This window comes from Galleria mellonella, unplaced genomic scaffold (genome assembly GCF_026898425.1).
Source record: "Galleria mellonella isolate WM207_F2 unplaced genomic scaffold, CSIRO_AGI_GalMel_v1 utg38, whole genome shotgun sequence".
NCBI lineage: Eukaryota > Metazoa > Arthropoda > Insecta > Lepidoptera > Pyralidae > Galleria > Galleria mellonella.
The window spans coordinates 74,671-95,061 of NW_026442090.1; the positions used below are offsets into that span (position 1 = coordinate 74,671).

The 20,391-nt window shown below is 34.3% G+C and overlaps 3 protein-coding genes across 3 annotated transcripts; 2 read left to right on the forward strand and 1 right to left on the reverse strand.

Annotated features, from left to right (window-relative positions):
• Window positions 1–827: 827 nt before the first annotated feature.
• LOC113523081 (uncharacterized) lies at window positions 828–4,911 on the reverse strand. The gene is made up of 4 exons (XM_052897850.1): window positions 4,866–4,911; window positions 3,934–4,027; window positions 3,193–3,534; window positions 828–2,598 (listed from the first exon to the last, which is right to left on the reverse strand). The coding sequence occupies exons 2-4, from the start codon at window positions 3,983–3,985 to the stop codon at window positions 1,664–1,666; spliced, it is 1,329 nt and encodes a 442-aa protein (XP_052753810.1). The 5' UTR covers window positions 3,986–4,027; window positions 4,866–4,911; the 3' UTR covers window positions 828–1,663.
• Window positions 4,912–8,654: 3,743 nt separating this feature from the next.
• LOC113523082 (cytochrome P450 6B5-like) lies at window positions 8,655–10,310 on the forward strand. Its single transcript, XM_026908949.3, has one exon. It carries the CDS (start codon window positions 8,679–8,681, stop codon window positions 10,161–10,163), a length of 1,485 nt encoding a protein of 494 aa, XP_026764750.2. The 5' UTR covers window positions 8,655–8,678; the 3' UTR covers window positions 10,164–10,310.
• Window positions 10,311–11,580: 1,270 nt separating this feature from the next.
• Window positions 11,581–18,733, forward strand: LOC113522587 (uncharacterized). Its single transcript, XM_031914128.2, has 5 exons — window positions 11,581–11,727; window positions 13,734–13,906; window positions 15,345–15,511; window positions 16,451–16,617; window positions 17,772–18,733. The coding sequence occupies exons 2-5, from the start codon at window positions 13,738–13,740 to the stop codon at window positions 17,965–17,967; spliced, it is 699 nt and encodes a 232-aa protein (XP_031769988.2). The 5' UTR covers window positions 11,581–11,727; window positions 13,734–13,737; the 3' UTR covers window positions 17,968–18,733.
• The last annotated feature ends 1,658 nt before the right edge of the window (window positions 18,734–20,391 follow it).

The following is a 20,391-nucleotide window of genomic DNA, read 5'->3' on the forward strand; positions in this document are numbered from 1 at the left end:
TTACTTAAAATATTCCGTCGGAAGTAGAAAGGTATTGTACCCTTTTTTTCTATTTTTCTTTTTATATACCAGAGGGAGACTTTGTACAAAAGTCGATTGCTTGGCTACCTCTGTCCTATTCGTGTTTCAACCGTGAAGCAGTTGTGTTTGTATAGCTGTGTTTCGGTTTGAAGGGTGGGATATGGCGTGAATTTACTGGGTACAGAGGAATGACACCTGAGTCCTCAGGAACGGCAACGCATGGGAGGTATCATGGGCGAAACAGTATACTCTGTTATATCCCTGGTACTGCTCATGTCTATAGGCGACGGTTACCACTTTTCATCAGGTGGGCCGTCAGCTTGTTTGCTATTCTAAGATGTATAAAAAAAAATACTTTGTTTAGAATTTTTTTTTTCAAATTATGAATTTCCTGTCATAGTCATTACAGTCAATTGTAAAGTTTATTCTTTGAAATATTACAGATAGATAATTAATATTAGAATAACAATTTGTTAAGTCAAGAAAAATACAATTATTAAAGTATTGACTAGTATTTTTAAACATATAATTCAATCGACGTTCGTCAAGATATTTATTATAATTAACACTTAATGTTCTAATATTTATGTTTTTGAATTTATTTAATATTGGCATTAATTCTATTTGCAACTTCGTGGGATCGCTATTCTTTTCACTCAAGCAAAGGATAAGATAGTTATCTGAGGAATCCATGATAGTATTACAATCTTGGAGAATTCCTTCTATAGGTGCAAGAGATTGTGTCAATGAAGTTATTTTGTATTGCTTACATTGGGTATTTTGTCTAGAATAAATTAAACGTAATATTGACAGTAAATTTTTAATAAATAAATCTTTATTTCACTCTTTGTTACAATATAATGTGAAGTCCCTAACTCCCGAGGTAGGTATGAAAACACCTGTGTTTCAGGAGTTAACGCCCTCTTCCATATGTTGTTGTATTACATTTTTAGTAAGACAAATAATATGAAACAGAATAGTACTAAATACACAAACAAAAATTACAAGAGAGCCCACAGTTTTGGAGAAACAATAATTTATAGAAATTTATGCATTTATGCAAATTGTAATTAAACTAAAAAAAATAAAAGGTGATCACATTAACGTGAAATATGCATCTGTTTTGTGTTAACCAATTTCTCCAATCGCAGATTCTATGAAAATAAATAAAAATATACTAATTTCATATTTGTAATACAATAAAATTCATACAGGTTAAAAAACGGCGTAGGGTAGGGAATCACAAAATATGATTAAATACTAAGTAAGATGTGTCTTGAAAAAATTTGTAAAACACTATGCTATGAAAAAGAACATAGGCTAATTCCAAAACAAGGTTCATTTTAAAAACAATGATAAAATAATTAGTTGTTTTACTTTTAATACTAAATCACTTAACATATAATGATAAATAATGAGATACAACTAACAGCTGAAGAGATGCTTTCAAATCCATCTTATACGCAAACAGAGACATTGAAAACGATGCAGTAAATGCAGTTTAAATTTTAACTTTACCTAATTAACTCTATGCAATCAACACAATATAAAATAATATTAACATTAATTTTATTCGAAATTTAAGATTGATATGAAAAAATCAAATACTTCTTGCATTATTTTTTTTTAATTTTATTTACAGTTATCTACTTTTCACATTTTTGTCCAAACTTTCATCAAATGTTTTATTTGTGATCATTTTTTTGAAAGCACTTTCTGTAGAAGTATAATTATGTATTATTTTATATGATTCAATCGAAATATTTGGATCTGTTTTTGTTTTTATATTCATGCCTATAAATTGTTTCATTATTTCTAAACTTGTATTGTTTTGTTTTTCAATTTGTTTAGATAGAGAAGCTATCATATCACTGAATTTGTTTTTGTAGTTTTTTTCCCTAAATACATTTGTGTTATTAACATATTTACTTTCTTCCAATTCATTGGTGTAGTTGCTTACATTTGCATCAATAGTTTCATTTCTCAATTCAATTGTATTATTTTTCAGTATTACTTCAGTAGAATTTAGTAAATCAACATTTTTATCGTAGTGTATTGGATTATTTAGTTCTACATTCAAATCAAATTCAGTCTTATTTGTTACTTCTACGTTACTTTCTATCAAATTATTAATTAAGCTTTCCAGCGAAAAATTATTATTATTTGCATTGGAATCTTGTTTTTCTATTACATATAGAGTATTCATATTCATGCCGTCGTCGTCGTTTTTCTTTTTTATATCTCTTTTAAAATACTTTGTAGAATAAAAAGGTTTGGTTCCAAAATCAGAATGTGCTAGAATTTTATTTCTCTGCCTTTCTCCAAATTTATCTCCAAACTTCTTTTCATAATAGTATTTTTGTGTATTACCGTTGATATGTTTATTTAGAGGCCATCTTGTTTTTGTTACATCTATTGCTTCCACCTTATATATATTTGATTTCATATTATTCACTTGTTTTCTAAGGTCATATCTAAAATCTAATTTAGGTACTTTTCTGTTATTATAAAACATTTTATATCTTTTGTCAAAAGAATCTAAATGTAGATCTTTTATAAGTGTCTTATCTTTAGGTACTGTAAAAAATATAGAAAAAGTAGTTATATTAGAATAGATAGATAACAAAAATAAATAATATTTTAGTTTTTTATCTTTGTATTATTTATTTAATTACCTATTTATATATTTTTCTTATACTTATAACATTTTACATGGCAAAATAAATAAATATAATGGTAAATAATATTATAAATGTGAAAGTGAGTTTGTTCGTTAGTTATAGCGCTTAACCAATCACTATGAAATATATCATGGTATATATGGGATAAAGGAGGATATATGTAGGCTACTTTTTACTTTACTCCCCGGTCAGTAAACATTTTCCGGTCACGCTGATGACGTCTCAGATATGATCATCATCATCATTTCAGCCATTATCTTTCCACTGCTGAACGAAGGCCTCCCCCATAGACCACAAGAAACGGTCCTAAACCACTTTATCCACTAACTCCCTCTAATTGATAACTTAAGGTCATCACGCCATCTAGTGGAGGTCCTCTTACAGTGCGTTTGCCTGTATGCGATCGCAACTTAAGAACCTGTCGTCACGTCGTTTTCTGCAAATCACAAATAAAAGCTAGTTAATATATAAAATGTAATATAATACCCACCTAAGTTCTTTTCCATATATTTTTCTGACAGATACTGCGTTTTCGGATCATATTTATCAACTAGAAACATAACCGGCCTATTATTTTCAATCTGCGTTTCTTGGTATGGCTGATTGAGTGATCGGTCATTATTAACATTTTTCCTGTCTGCCTTTTTCAAACATCCGTTTGGGTAACAATACGTGGGTTGATCAATACACATTTGCACGCACACACAAACTGGCGGCGCCTGGTGGAATTCCGTGAAAATTATATTGAAGAAATGTTCCACTAATGCTGTTTTATTATTGTCGCAAGATACAGCATTTGAGACTAGCTTCCTGTTCACACTGATGTATTGGGCTGTAAATTTAAATGTATTAATAGTAAACAATTGATGAATTTAAATTTTACCATGTGGTCCCTGCATAGAATAGACCATATCCATACCGTTCCGTTCCCGTGGGTGTCGTAAAAAGCGAGTAAGGGAATTTAATGCTCGAGGAATGTGAAGGAATTCGTCATAAAAGATCACCAAAGCCTGCTAACTCACCTGCCAAGCAACTATAGGCAAAACCCCCTTATATGGGATGGAACTTAATGATAGAGGCAACAGTATCCCTCTTAAAACATCTTCAAAACGTAACTGCGATTTTCAATCCGCCTGCCAAGCATGCCAACTACTGGCAGTTAAAGGGTGATATAATGAAATAAAATTAAAAAAATCAAAAAAAGATTTATATTTAATCAATAGGTACTTACATTTAATAACTGTTGATAATAAACACGCTACTATAGCGACTAGCTTAGTCATCGTGACTTGTCTGTCAAATAAGTTATTTTCTTATCACAAAGTCTGAAATACATAACGTTTTCATTAGGTTTTGCTCGCAATTTAGAATGTGTTAGAATTTTGGAAATAGGCAACCAATTCTCTCTGATCTTCAACCAATTTTGATAATTGTGTAGTGCTAATTCCAAAAAAAAGTTGAAAGAAAAGCACAAACTTTTCGCTAAAGATGATCTACTAAACAGCGAAATAAAAAAAATTGATAACTGTATATTTAATGCAATGTAAAATGAAAAATAATCCAATAGCCCACCTGAGGGATCATGTTAACCGTCGCCTATAGATATAAATTACTCTATCACACAATACTACATCACAGAACACAATAATACATTCACATAAAAATCACAGAATACTCTGTAATGCCCACGGTAACGCTCAAGTGTTCCTTTTTTTATAACGAATTTGACAAGCATACAGCCCGTCTAATGGTAAACGGTCACTATACCCTATGAATGCCTTCAACACCAGTGGTATCACATGCACGTTGCCAACCCTGAAGAAACCTTAATACATCCTTTTTAAAGAACCCCATTCTCTTGTAACATTTAGGAAAACCTCGTTAGTGAGCTGCCTGAGCATTCACGAGAGGAAACTCCTTCAAAACCACACTGTACGCGACCATTTAGATTCGAACGTGTGAGGTTGAACTACCTGTCGATAGCGAGCGGAGAGATGATTAAAGGTGGCTGTGGGCATCATTTTGAAAATCTTCCAGAACACAATATGTTATACAAATGGATTGAATCTTTTGCTATTCCTGAAGGCTTTAGTATACTGTAACTTATCCTATTTTTAATATTATATATTATATACACTATACTCATAGGAAGTCTTTTTTTACCTTTTACCTGAGTAGTTACTATTTTTCTACGCACGTTGGTAAGGCATGAAGTCTCTGATGAAAATGGTGTTACTGAAACGAACCAAGCACCTCGGTATTTGGATAATAAAAATGCGGCAAATTCGAATCTAACACGAATACCGAGGGTTCCGTTTGTTTTTCTGTTTATACATATAATATGTGAATGTTTGCAAGGATGTCGGAAAAACCTCTATCCAACAACGAGGCGAGGGAGACATTTCATCCCTATGCAGTAAATACTCGTATTCCACTTATCCACATAAAGCGCATTACTTTTTTGTTTCTTAGACGTATCGACCTTTGAACATTGAAAGTCGTTCAGCGAGCTACGGAAAAAGCTATGTTTGGAGTTTCTCTTAGGTATCGAATCCGAGTAGAAACCGAGTAACCAAAATTACCGACATACATCAAAGAATTTGCAATCAGAAGTGCCAGTGAACTAGTCATATCTGTCGTAAACCGATGACCATTAGAGTAGACGTGTTTTAGAGTGGAGATCGCAAATCGACAAGAATAATGTGAAACGAGCTGCGGCTATGGACGAGCCGAGACGAGATGCGGCGGTGGAGCGACGAAACACGTAGGGCTACAAGTAATAACTGGCAGTGAAGAGCAGAAGATTGTGCTCATTGGCGTGCCTTATCAGGGGCCTATGTCCATCGGTAGACTGCAGTATTCTACTATTGTGAAGATGATTATTTGTGAATTAATGTGAATTTACAGGGTACAGAGGAATAACACCTGAGTCCTCAGGAATGGCAACGAATGGGAGGTATCATGGGCGAAACAGTATACTCTGTTATGTCCATGGTACTGCTCATGTCTATAGGCGACGGTTACCACTTTCCATCAGGTGGGCCGTCAGCTTGTTTGCCATTCTAAGTTGTATAAAAAAATACATCTATCTATCTAATTTTTCTTCTTAATATTACCCTTCAAGCAGGAACTGAATGAGGGAAAGAGATTGCTAGCAATAGAGATTAGCTGTATTGCCAGTAATGTTTCCTATTAGATCGACCTTCACGTGGTTCCACTTAGAAACCATCATGATTAATTCTTGTCGAATTTCTCACGATGGATAAATTGATCTACCTTCATCCTCACCTATCGCCTCTCACTGACAACCCGCCAGCGTATACCGATAGCGTAAACAGAGTTATCGTGCCATTTACACACATAAAAAAGTAGGTACTGAATGTATAAACGAACGCCTTATCATATCAATAAATAATTAAATCAACACTTAAGTTTACTAAGTTGTTAATAACAGATATATAGAACACAGTTATTAAATGCGTAACGAACTCTAAAAACGATCTGACAATGGAGGAATTACTGTAAACAAAATACCCATCCTGTTGCTAAAAAGTGTAGACATCAACATGTTTCATACAAACAACTTATGACTTGTGTATACGAATACATACATATGTGACTCTCCTGTCTCCCAATGGGGTAGGCAGAAACAATTGAACGCCAAATGCTTCGATTCAAACAAGCCTCGTGTATACGAATACTTTATATAATTGTTTGCAACTCTCGGCCGTTGTTCTTTGTACGCACCCCAACGCTGCATGCGATTGCGTGCTTGTCGATTACTATCGGCACCGCCGGTTCGCACATGTACTGCTCAGTTTGCTCCCACTTATCAGGCTATTTCTCTGCTCAATTCTCTGAATGCTCAGCAGCCGGATGCTGATATATTTAATGACAAAATATATATATATTTTTAAAATGTTGTTCAAAATTTTTAAATTTGTAAAATAAACCTATGGCTCAATACACGTTTTGGGACACTGTAAGTGTGGTGAGAGTACCTGATAATAGATGGACGTTTCAATGTACGAAATAGACAGGATCACGAGGTAAAAGAAATGTTGGTAGACCAATAAGACAATGGACTGATGATATAACAGAACATACAGGACAAGACTGGTTTATGATAGGCAGAAACAGAGAAAGATGGAGGAGGCCTTCACCTAAAGAGGGGTCTATATCCAAGAATCGAAGAAAGAATTACACTAACAATTAGTTATTAAGAAAAAATATAAAATAGATTAGATACTAACAATACTGTAAATATATTAGGAATATAGAAATAAATAAAAGGATTTATTATTTATTATTGTGGTGAGTAATTTATTTAAATAAATAAATACTTTGCTAAAAATCTCTTCAATATTATGTTATACAGAATAAATTATAAATAATAATTTCTTATTCATTTAATGAAACTGTACATTTTACTGTAAAAATATCTTAAAAAATTTTGAAACGGATTGAGCTAATCCAGCTGTACACACGTATAATAAAAGTAGGTAATATTTTTCTTTCATTGCATAACATACGGGTGCCTACACATAACGTGCAGAAAAATAGATAATCCTTTCGGAAGTCGTTTAATAATAAGTTTATTAGATGTTTAATGTTTAAATCACGGTCACGTTTAGTTTTTTTTATGACTGTCTTTTTTTTATACATAAAACGATGAATATTAGAGACGTGCTAATTCCATATAGCACTGTTTATTTTTCTATACAAATAAGAATGCCAAACAAGTGTTTTTTTAATGGATGAAAATGGAACGGTAACCCCACTCGCGCTATCGGTATACACTGGCGGGGAACCAGTGAAGGATGATACGATAGGTGACCATGAAGCAGGTCAATTAGCCTATCGTGGCGAATTCAACAAGAATTGTTCGCGATGGTTTCCAGGGGGAACCACGTGGAGGTCGACCTAATAGGGTATATTACTAGCAACGGGGCTGTCAAACACTATTGCTAACAATCCCTTTCGCCCCTACCAAACAAGTTGATGTTCCACCTAATACCTGTAACTGTTATTTTATCATCATCATCAGCATCATATCAGCCGTTAACTGTCCACTGCTGGGCCTCCCGCTTAAAGGGGTTTTGCCAGTAATTGGCACGTTTGGAAAGCGGATTAGCAATTGTAGGTAGGCTTTTGCGTTATTTTAAAAGGAACGCTACTGTTCATCCCTACATTATTAGTTCCCTTAGTCTCTATTTTGACTGCCACGGAAAAGCAAGGGATGGCCTATTCTATGCCGGAATAACATGATTATTATTTCGCTAAGTGCTATAAGTTTGCGGTCTAAAAATTCGATATTTTTATTTTTAATTCTTATAAAAAAAAATTACCTATATTTACATTATATTTTGAATAAATTATTGATTGGTTCAAACAGAAGAAGATACTTTTAAGCAATATGTGACATCTAGTCCAATTCTACACCAATTTTGACAATTATTTTGCATTAGATTAAATTTACTACCACGTCATAGAATTCTTACTATCCTGGTCTATATACCCTTATAATAATAATAAAGAGAAAAAAATTGATTTTTGTTTGTTTGTTATGAATAAACTTAAAAACTACTCCAATTAATTTTAAAAATTCTTTCACATATAGAAAGCTACATTATCAGCGATTAACATATACTATTTTTAGAAATTCTACCCGTGCGAAGCCGAGCCAAATCGTTAGTAACATTATAAATATGAAAGTGAGTTTGTTTGTTAGTTCTTAGAGCCTGAACGGCTTAACCAATCGATCTTTAGGCGACGGTTATCACTTTCCATCACGTGGGCCATCAGCTTGTTTGCCATTCTAAGTTGCATAAAAAAAAACTTTAAAAAAATATTAATTAGAATAATATACTGCACATCTCTAATAGTTAACAATTACTTTGTGAGTGTTTGTGACTAAAGTATATAAAAAGATATTTACATTATTATGACATTTGTTAAACATTCATCTACGTAGATATGTTCGTCGTAATTACATTACTAATTGTTCTAACAATTATAATTTATATAAATTTCATTGGAAAATACAATGAAAAGTATTGGAAGAAACGTGGAGTCAAACTTTACGAAGATAACAAAATTTTAGGGATTTATTGGAAATTGTTGACCAAGAATCGTGCTTTGTTTCTACAATTGAGTGATATCTACAAACAATATGCAGGTGATCCAGCTGTAGGTGTCGCCTCTCTGTTTACACCAACTTTGTACGTAATAGATCCTGAAAATGTTCATCATGTTATGCATACAGATTTTCCAGCATTTAACCATAGAGGTTTCATAGTAAATGAAGACGATCCCTTATCTGATAGTATTCTGCAAATGAATGGAGTTAGGTGGAAGCTAATGAGACAAAACATGACTCCATTGTTCACTAGTGCTAAGCTTAAGAACATGTTCTACATAATAGAAAAAAGCAGTCGAGACTTCGTTGAATATTTAAAACAAAACCCAGATAAATTAAAAGGTGATACTTACAACACGCTAACAATTTTTTGTTGCAAAGCGATAGGAGCAACTGTTTTTGGTATTGACACAAAACCTGAAATTATTTCACCCTTTTTTAAAGCAATCAGAGATTCTTTTCGTCCGTCCTTATGGAATAGCACTAGATACACTATTATGATGGCAAGCCCGCGACTTTTTACACTTTTACGCCTAAAGCAATTAGCAACATTTAAAACATTCTTTATTAACGCCATCAAACAAATACTACGACGGAGGGAACAAGAGAATTCAAGGAAATACGATTTCGCTGACATATGTGTTAGTATACAACAAAGAGGTATGATGACAGATCAAGATACAGGATACGAGTTAGTACCTACTGATGAGTTATTAGCTGCTCAAGGTTTCTTCTTCTTCTCTGCTGGCGTTGAACCAATAGCCACAGCTATATTTAGCGTTCTTATTCAATTAGGAAAGCATTTAGATATATTGCAACGTGTCCAATTAGAAATTGATGAGATTTACAGAAAATACGATGGACAGATAAGTTATGATGCAATTATAGAGACTGAGTATTTGGACAAAGTGATTAATGAATCTTTAAGGCTACATACTCCAATAAATTTTATAATCAGACATTGCGAAAGAGAATCAGTATTGCCAGTGGGAAATATTAAGGTCGAGAAAGGAACTAAATTGTATCTGCCGATACGCGATTTTCATTTAGACCCGAAGTATTTTCCAAATCCACACACGTTTGATCCAGAGAGGAATTTAATACAACATGGAAGTGAAACGGTTTATATACCCTTCGGAAAGGGTCCTAGAGGATGTATAGGAGTTAGGTATGCCCGGCTACAAATGAAAACCGCTTTGGTACATTTGTTGCAACATTTTAATGTTAAAACTATTACGAATGAAAAACAACCCAGCTTTATATGCGATATCTTTCAATTAAGGTTCAAAAATATTGATGTGAAATTATCTGCACGGATTTGAATATCACAATACATGCTGCAAATTATAAGCTGAATAATTAAGTATAATAATTAAGTACAATTTCAATGAAGATATTATGCGAATCAATTTTAGAGCTATAAAAATTATATGTAATATATAAAAATTAAATAAAATACTTTTAATATTTGTATCAATTTTCATTGCTACTTTATTAGTTAGCTGAATTTTTTTGTTTGTTTTTTTTGTTTTGTTTTTGTTTTTTTAATCAATACTAGATCATATTTTAGAATTTTGCTTTCCAATGAATATTCCTAATGAATATATATATAATAATTCGAATACCCCTTTTGAATCCCCTAAAAAGTAACTATTTCAAAAACTATTTCAAATTTTAAATCGATAGCATTAGTAGTAACAGCGATGTAGTGCTACGACAGACTGGCGAACGAACGGACAGACGAATAAAATCGCTCCATACGAGTTCCTTTATACCCGTTTTGGTACGGGATCCTAAAAATAGTAAAAAAGGTACAGGTAGATATTTCACTGTAGAATTAAAAGACGAGTAAAACTACAAAGACGGCCATCATACAAATTCTTAGAATAATTATTATTTTCTATTATCCTAACTAAATAACTCTTATCGTTAAAGAATAAAGAGATGTCATATTGCAAAGATTTCGTATGCAAATACGTTGTACACTTACATATACGATAACAACATTAAAACGATAATTTGTAGACAAATGTATAATTTGAAACAATTTGTTATTTTTTTATGCAACTTAAAATGGCAAACAAGCTGACGGCCCACCTGATGGAATGTGGTAACCGTCGCTTACAAACTTGAATATGGATGTAATAATATATACTGTGTCACTCATAATACCGATTATGTGTTATATAATCGTTCAATTAGTGATCTTCTAGTGTACATTACACACCGCTGGAGTCTTAGTCGCATACAATACGATTTAAGAGAAGTTTCCTCCTGCGAATGCTCAGGCAGTGAAATGAGCTTTTTGCTGAGCTTTTTTTTAGATACTACAATATAAATTTCTTCAAAAAGAGTGTATTAAGGTTTCTTAATACACTCTTTTTGAAGAACTTCAACTAAGAACCCAAACTAAGATAAGGGTCAACAATGCGAACGTCACATCCCTAGTGTTGCAGGCGTCCATAGCTTGCAGTAATCGTTTGTCATCAGAAGAGCTATATGCTTGTTTGCCAATTGCTTCGTCTTAAAAAATATAATATTACAGTAAAGATTCATTATTTATATGACTTAAATTTATTGCAATATTATAGGAATTTATTGCATTATACTTATTGAATAATAGATAGTACATTCTGATATCTCTATTACACACAACATTAATAAAGTCGACCTGTTTTTGGCAAAGCATTAACACAGTCTATCTATTTAAAGATATATTATGACGTATTTATTACTCATCATTCTAGTATTATGACTGTATAGTATAATTTTGGTGCCAAGATAAGCATAGATATTGCTTATCATTCCTTAGTTGAACACTGCTATGAGAGAGACGTGAATAAAACTAATTATAATAGTGATTTTGTGATATTTGTATATTTAACTGTAAGTACCCTATATATTATCATCAATATAAAAGGCCTGGGCTCTGATTATGTGATAAAGAAGATGAAGAAATAATATGAAATATCACTACTTTAAATCTTGTAGTAAAATTAAAAGAATCTCAGAAGAATACTTTATACCCAATATCTCTGAAGAAATAAAGCCAAATATGTTAGTGTAATAAAAAGAAAATACAAAATAAAATATATCAAGGTATCAACATGAAGTGAAAGTACCAGGGACATAGAAATTAAAGGCAGCAATTACTTGTCATGCCAATTCTAATTGGGTGGAATCTCTCCCTTTGGTACTGCTTGGGATTAGGAATGCATACAAGGAGGATCTTCATGCTTCATCAGCCGAACTTACACACGGAGAAACACTTAGGCTACCAGGAGATTTCTTCCAATACGAGGAAAGAACCATCCCAGATGTAACTGATTATTTGTCACGAATACGTTCATTCGCTAAAAGGTTACAGCCCACAGCCACATCGTGTCATGGCAAAAGATCTGTTTTTGTGTATAAAGACCTCAAAACAGCCACACACGTATTTCTTCGGGACGATACTTGTCGCAGACCTCTAACACCTGCTTACACTGGGCCACACGAAGTATTAGAAAGGACAGACAAAGTCTTCAAAATACTTTTACGTAATAACCCTGTCACAGTATCTATAGACCGAATAAAGCCAGCTTACATATTGCATGACATTAACACATACAAGAGTACAACCACACCAGACACACACACATCTAGTAATCAATCATCAAGCAATCACACACAAAACAATCATAACACAACACACAATACAAACACTTCTTCCACAAATTCGCCACAACACACTACGACAAACAAAACTGGAAGAAATGATATCCGCAAGACGAGATCAGGTCGTACTGTTCACTTCCCTAAATATTATCGCCCGTGAGACGGTCTCTGGAGGGGGTGATGTAGCATACTTATAAAATTATATATTTTATTTATTTTGTAAAAACACGCAGACAAGCGTAAATATTTTATATATATATATGTAATACGGTCGGTCGCGCACGCAGCTTGTTTGATGTACCTATGCGCGCGCAGGACGCGCAGGCGCTCGGCGACTACGGGTTGCGCGCGCAGGCCGCGCATGCGTATATCAAAAGAATTTTGTTGTTGGCGCCACGACACACATATCGTCTTAATATTATACCTTTTTTATATTTTCTATTGTTCTCCTTCTTTACAATTATATTACTATTATTACTGTATTAATAAACGTTTACATTCTACAAATATCATTCTCTTAATTTCATCCGCTTTAAACATATTATTGTAGGCTATTCTTCTCATAAGACAACAAACCCAGGCTCAACAATGAGTAAAAGTAGTATCCCAGAATTCTACTTTACTACTGGATGCAACATATGTCTTCATGCCAAATCTCTAACAGAGTACACATGGAAAAATGAGTATCAATAAATCTTTTGGCTCATCCGCTTTCGCCTTATTCGATATACCATATATACAACACTTTAACAATACTGAGCTTTTCATACTTCCTTGTTGTATTTGATAAGATTTTTGTATTCCCATATTGTTCTCACATAAAATTTATCACGACTAAAGTCACTGGTTTTTTTTTCTAATTTATCTAGAAATATAATTTTAATGGCTTGCAAGCTGATAGTCTGCCTTAAAAAAAGTGGTGCCCTTCACTTATAAGCGCATAGATTAAAGAGAAAGGCAGGCAATACACCTGCAATTTCTCCAATGTTGCGTGTGCTCATGGGCGACAGAAGTCACTTATCTCTATTTATACTCTTCATTTAAGCTGCATGCTCGTTTCCTCCCTGTGTTATATTACAAAAAATATACCACGACGTACATAATACTCCACTCAAATTGGCATCATACTATGTTTATCAAATAAACAGTTTTTTTACAATCCGTGATTCTTGATCAAAGAACAATATTACCAGATGGGGGATATAAGGTAAATCTTTCTCATTGTCTTCTTTCAGAGCAATGCCGTTCACGAGGCACTTGGACGCGTCGTTCCCCCGCGTATGGGACCGTTGGGAGGCAGACGGCACTAGCTGGACCATAGAGGACCTGCCTCCTGGTGACGAGGACGAGGCGCTAGATATACTGCTGAAGTATCAATGTCCGGAAGAAATTCTGTTGGTGTTAAATAGTCAGTTTATTCGATATCTATATAATAAAAAAGCTGATCCAACAGATGTCATTGGACTAGTTTATATGGGTATAAGAAACAGGGATTTATTATATTTTAGTCTACAATCATTCCATTTAGTCTCTTTATAAGAACCATCCTTGAATTTTTCAATATGATGCCTTCAATATGACGGCACCTTCTACCATCGACAAAGAGTTGACCCCCATACCTTAGTACCTAGCTGATCACCTACAGCACGATTTCCAAGATGTTTTCTCCCACAAACGCTCAGGTTATGGAGTGAACTCACTATCAAGATTTTTCTAAGAGACTCCAGCATGAGGTCCTTCAAAAAAGGGATAATGAGGTTCCTTCAGGGTCGACAACTCGCGCGTAATTTGTCTTTTTTATGATTTACATTAGAATGGCAAACAAGCTGACGCCTCTTCTGATGGAATGTAGTAATCGTCGCCTATAGACATGAGCAGCACCATTGCTGTATAAGCATCACAGAATATAATATTATAACTATGGTACCCCTCATGCATTGTCATTCCTAAGAACTAAGGTTTTAACCCCCGCACCATATAAATTCACTACCATATCCCACCCTTCAAACTGAAACACAACCAAACACAGCTGCTTCATGGCAGAAATACGAGTGGGATCAAAGTAACCATTGCGTACCAATACATACCAATTTACCACGTGATTCCAGCTTAGAACGGGCCACCCCTGCTTCTCCAGTGCGTGTCGAAAATGGCGACTAAGGTAACTTAGTCGAGATGGGGAGAAAGAGATTGTTAGTAATGAAGACTGAGAATCCTATTGCTAGCAATATACCCAACCAGGTCGACCTCCTCGCGGTTTTCCCTGGAAACTATCATAGTTAATTCCTAATGAATTCATCATGATGGGTTAACTGGCCTGTTTTCATTCTCTTCTATCACCCTTCACTGGTGCTCCGCCAGCGTATCCCGTTAGCGGTGGGGTTACCATACCATATTCACCCATCAAAAAAAACTTAATCGAGAGATGAGCAGCAGCGTCCCTCTTAAGACATCACCAATACTCAATTGCGGTTGCCAAACCGCCTGTCAAGAGTGTCAACTGCTGGCAAACCCCCCTTTTTGGAACAGACCTATGATCAACAGTGAACAGTTAAAGCTGATATGATAATGACAATAAATACATACCTACTTGAATGGGCCACCGTTTCCTTTCTCATGGTTATCTTTAGAGGCGACTATGGAAACTCAAAAGCCGCGGGATGGGCAGTAACGTCCCTTTTAAAATATCACTAAAGTCGAACTGCGGCTGCCAACCCGTCTGCAAAACGTAGCAACTACTGGCAAAACCTCCTTATGAGGAAGGCCTATGTTCACCAATGAACAGTTCACGGCGGATATGATGATGATGAATGACTACTTGGTGTATACATAGCTTTGTCATCCAGATATGCTTGGCGATCCAGTAAGCTTAGAAACATTATGCCAAGTATTTCGGTATTTCTTCCAACAACGTCTCACCCTCGCTTGCTACGCACAGTCGGGCGGTGATAAGAAACTAGTAGCGCTCAATGTGTGCGGGGTGAAGATCAAAGGAGAAGAACTAAATTTTGAGGTTAGCAATTGTTGAATATATATTATTTAAACTTTAATATTAGCAGTATTGTAGCTAGATTAATTATTGTTTTTTGTAAACTGTAAGAGTATATATTAATGTTTTGTCTTCTTGTGGCATTGATTTAGTGTTGAAACTTAAATTGTAATTTTATTTATATTGATTTTAATTTAACATACACATGTATGACTTTTCTATCATTCTTATTTATCTTATAATAGCTTTGTTGACTACCTATAATGCATGACCCAAAGTGTGCACTTGGTGCCAGTAATGATTATTGTGTAAAGTTAAAATTATATAATGTAATAAGTAGTTAAAATTTAACAAGTATATGTAAATTCAATGATTAATATTTGCATGCCATTTGATATGACGAAACATAATAGACATCATGTAAACTTGACAAATGCAACATCTTATCTTTTTTTTTATACAACTTAGAATGGCAAACAAGCTGACGGCCCACATGATGGAAAGTGGTAACCGTCGCCTATAGACATGAGCAGTACCATGGACATAACAGAGTATACTGTTTCGCTCATGATACCCCCCATGCGTTGCCATTCCTGAGGACTCGGGTGTTATTCCTCTGTACCCAGTAAATATCTACAATGTTTCTGGCAAATAACTTTCATTTTATTTAGACTATATCTGTTTATAAAAGAAATGTTCACAATTGTATTCCTGAAGATCTCGCCGTATGTGCTCCGGTATAGAATGGACAACCCATTCCCGTAGGTGTCGTAAAAGGCAACTAAGGAAGGGCGAGGGATGAGCAAACACGTCCCTCTTAAAACATCTCTAAAAGCCTAACTGCTAACCCAACCCGCCTGCCAAGCATGGCAACTACTGGCAAAACTCCCCTTATGGGTAAATCTTATTTCCAACAGTGGACAGTTAACGGCTGAAATAACAATTACATCTTTATGTTTCCAGTCTAAAGCAGATAACTTCATAAACCTATTACAAACATCATTGTATCTTGACGCAAAAGCAAATAGTTTGGAGTATTTGGATATAGATAAGGCTCTAATTGCTGTGGGACTTGTTGTGCGGAAAGAGTACAGAGGAGCTGGGCTTGGATGCAAACTTCTGGCTGCGAGGTATTTACTGCCTTACATAGAAATTCCATTAAAAATAACATTGCTAAGTGGCAATAGGCTGGTCACATAGCTCGAAGAACTGACAACCGATAGAGAAGAAAGCTTCTTGAGTGGCGAGCCTATACGGGCAAATAATATAGGACGATATCCGATTAGATGAAGTGACGACCTCTAATACATTGTAGGGAATCAGTGAATGCAGGTGGCTCAGGACTTCAAATGCAATCTTCCTTATGGCAATGTATGGGAGAGACCTATGTCCAGCAGTGGACGGATAATGGTTGAAATGATGATGATCATGATATAAATTCCATTATATGAAAATAGATGTTTTTTTCAATTGGTGATAATAGAATCTTTGGCCCTTCTGTACTAAAGATACACGCTGGCGACCAATGAGAAAGGATAGGCGAGGATGAAAAAACAGGTCAGTAGGCCATCGTAACAAATTCACTTGAAATTAAACACGATAGTTTCCAGAAGGGAATACGAAGAGTCCTAATATAGTGTATTGCTAGAAATAGGACTACAAACTTTCATTACTAACAATCTTTTAACCCCGTTATGCTTTCGTTTGCGAATACTTACCTTATAAACTAAACCTATGATTCTAATTCTAGTTTTAGCTATTTAGACTTAGTGGTATTAACTTTGTATTGACAGTCAATGAGGACAAACGTTTTTATTAGTATAATTAGGATTGGGTCCACAAAAAAACTTCATTTGGGGCATAATCTGTTATTTTGATTTAAAAATTAAACTACCAAACTGATTTTGATAAAACTTCTATGGAACCAATTTATAAGTATGTCCTTTCAGATAAAAAAATAGTTTTCCAAATCGGTTTAGAATTGACGGAGTTATGAGGTAAGAAACTTAAAATAATATAATAAAAACAGGGTACATAGGAATAACAACTGAGTCCTCAGGAATGGCAACGCATGAGGGGTATCATGGGCGAAATAGTACACTCTGTTACGTCCATGGTACTGCTCATGTCTATAGGCGACTGTTACCACTTTCCATCAGGTGGGCCGTCAGCTTGTTTGCCATTCTAAGTTGTATAAAAAAATAAAATAAAAAAAATAAAAATATACAACCGAATTGAGAACCTTTTGTTTGAAGTCGTTTGATAAATATATATTTATTTACAGAATGCCTCTATGCAGATTTCTCGGTATTAAAGGTACTGCCACTACGTTCACCAGCATACCGGCACAGAAATCTGCAGCGCGCTGTGGCTTCACAACTATATTGGAGTTGACCATCAGGGAACTAAGCGAAGCAGGATTCAATTATCCGAAAGACGATAATAGAATACTCAAAGTTATGGTGAATAAATATGAATGACGCTAAATTATTAATGTTATTCTATTGTATTGTAATTTTTTTATTGTATATACTTCACATTAGATATATTAAAAAGATTTAATAAACAATGAAGCTAAAAGAAAACTAAAAAAAACTCTATCATTCAATAGAAGACAAAAATTTTACAATTAAAATGAAACGTACCATTCCATAGCTATGTATATTACAAATTACAATAATAAATAACTAAATACACCTACATATATAAATATAAACTTACACTGAACATTTCTTGAAATAGTTTGTATCTATTTATAACAAGTTTACTACTATAATCTTTTGGAGGATACAATAAAGAGTATCTGTCTATTTACACACACACTCACGAACACACACACACACACACACACACACACGTGCGCACACACGCACGCACGCATGCACACGCACGCACGCTTCACACATGCACACATGATATTAAAGGAAATAGTAATAGATTAATACTACCATTATGAAATATGTTTCCAACAGATAATTTTATGGAAATCTCAAGTTGAAAGTGATTTATTTTATTTCTAACTAGCTTTAGCCGCAACGTTGTAAGCGTAGAATAACTCTTAAAATCATAAAAACTGAAACGTTCTATAGGTCTATTTTAACTATTACAGTATTTTGTCACTCTTTCAAATTGAGAAATTAGTGCGAAAGAAAAGGACAAAACAGTTCAATAGTTAAAATAGGTTTTTGAGAAATTTGACGTTTTCATGAATAAGAGGGTAGATGAATAAAAAGAAAACCAAGGAAATAGTTGCTTTTTTCATTGATTCTCCTAATTATTCACGACTACATGACGTATCATCATAAAATATACTCCAGGTTTTAAACCAGACCTTTAGAAATACAATTTTATAACCACGGCCAATTTGCATAGGTGTTGTTAGAGGAGGGGCCAAGTGGGCCTTATTCACCACCGAATCATCTAGTGCCCACCTTAGGATCCGTGCGAATATTCAAAAAGACATATGCGCTAATTTTAGGGACTAGTCTACAGTATGAGTTCTTCAAAAAGGATATATTAAGTTTATTACTAGGAAACAATAAAGAGTACCTATCTATCTATTTAAGGTCCATGTTTTGCCACGAATCTCAAAACGGACGACAGAAAGAAAACCGCTTTTTTTAATGTTCCTACTTTTAGCTTCCATGTCTTATACCTTCTTCTGTTTCTACCTTCATTCATATATTTACCTCTAAACCGTTAACAAGTAACAAAATTGCCAAAAATGTTTTCCAAAGTTCTTCATAGCCATTTTACTTTTCTCAAAAAAGTTCACCAAGAATTTCTTTTCTACTAAACGCCGCGAACAGAAAAAAAAATTACCCAAGATTGCGAAAACGATATCAAATTTGGCAACACTGTCTTTAGACATCCTAGATATAGAGGAATTATTTTCTTACCCCCTTATTCATGAGAATGACAAACGACTTAGAAATGACTCTCATAATCCAATTTTAGCTATAATCAATAGCTGTACTTTGTCTCTTTCTTTTACACAAAATTCCCAATTTGAAGGAAAGTGACAAAACGGTGTAATAGTTAAAGTAGGTTTGTAGAAAATTTTAGTTTGTATAAATAAGTTTTTATAATATGTCACCAGATGGAACTAGTAGTCAGTACAGAAATTAATTTTATTACTATAAATAAAGTTATTAAAACTACAGTAACAAAGTGTGATTTATTTAATCTTTTATTAGATAGCAATCCAAGATAAATTTCTCTTAAACATCACCCATTTAAAAAAACTTGTCAGAGGCTCTTGAGATAAAATTCGGTTGTATTTTTAAGGAATTCCAAAATAGTCGAATACTGTAAACAGCTGAATTGGCACGTCACTAGTGCCTGCTACTTACTCGCAACAATTAGTAAGATTCAGATGGGATATAGACTTTTTCCATCTCATTTACATAAAATTAAACTGAGCACTTCATCAAACTGCTTTTTGCGCCACAGAAAAAGCATATTCACAACATATAATTATGTAATACCCGGATTTGCTTTACAAAGACTTGCTCTGATAGATGACTTAATAAGTCTATGTAGGGGGGAAGGGATTGTTAGTAATGCAGATTATCAATCCCATTGCTAACAAGATAACATAACAGGGCGACCTTCCCATGGTCCCCCCTGCAAACCATCGTGCTGAATTCCAAGTGTATATCATCACGATGGGCTAACTGACCTGCCTTTCATCCTCACCTATCATTCCTCACTGGTGCCCCGCCAGCGTATACCGTTAGTGTAGGCGGGGTTACCATTCCGTTATTATCTATTAAAAAAAAGTTTATGTAAAAATAGAGAGATAACCCGCCTCCTGCCATCTATCGTTCAGAACACTGATACTTATCCAAATATCAATTAATTTATCCTTCACATTATTTAAACACTGTAATTACATCAATATG

Bases quoted from the DNA above. Each gene is read 5' to 3' on its own strand.
- LOC113522587 (XM_031914128.2), top strand. From the start codon at position 13,738: ATGCCGTTCACGAGGCACTTGGACGCGTCGTTCCCCCGCGTATGGGAC. The intron at 15,512-16,450 runs GTTAGCAATTGT...TTATGTTTCCAG, and splicing joins GAGAAGAACTAAATTTTGAG to TCTAAAGCAGATAACTTCAT. The intron at 16,618-17,771 runs GTATTTACTGCC...ATTTATTTACAG, and splicing joins TGCAAACTTCTGGCTGCGAG to AATGCCTCTATGCAGATTTC.
- LOC113523081 (XM_052897850.1), bottom strand. From the start codon at position 3,985: ATGACTAAGCTAGTCGCTATAGTAGCGTGTTTATTATCAACAGTTATT. The intron at 3,535-3,933 runs GTAAGTACCTAT...TTAAATTTACAG, and splicing joins ATTATCAACAGTTATTAAAT to CCCAATACATCAGTGTGAAC. The intron at 2,599-3,192 runs GTGGGTATTATA...TATTTTTTACAG, and splicing joins ATATATGGAAAAGAACTTAG to TACCTAAAGATAAGACACTT.
- LOC113523082 (XM_026908949.3), top strand. From the start codon at position 8,679: ATGTTCGTCGTAATTACATTACTAATTGTTCTAACAATTATAATTTAT.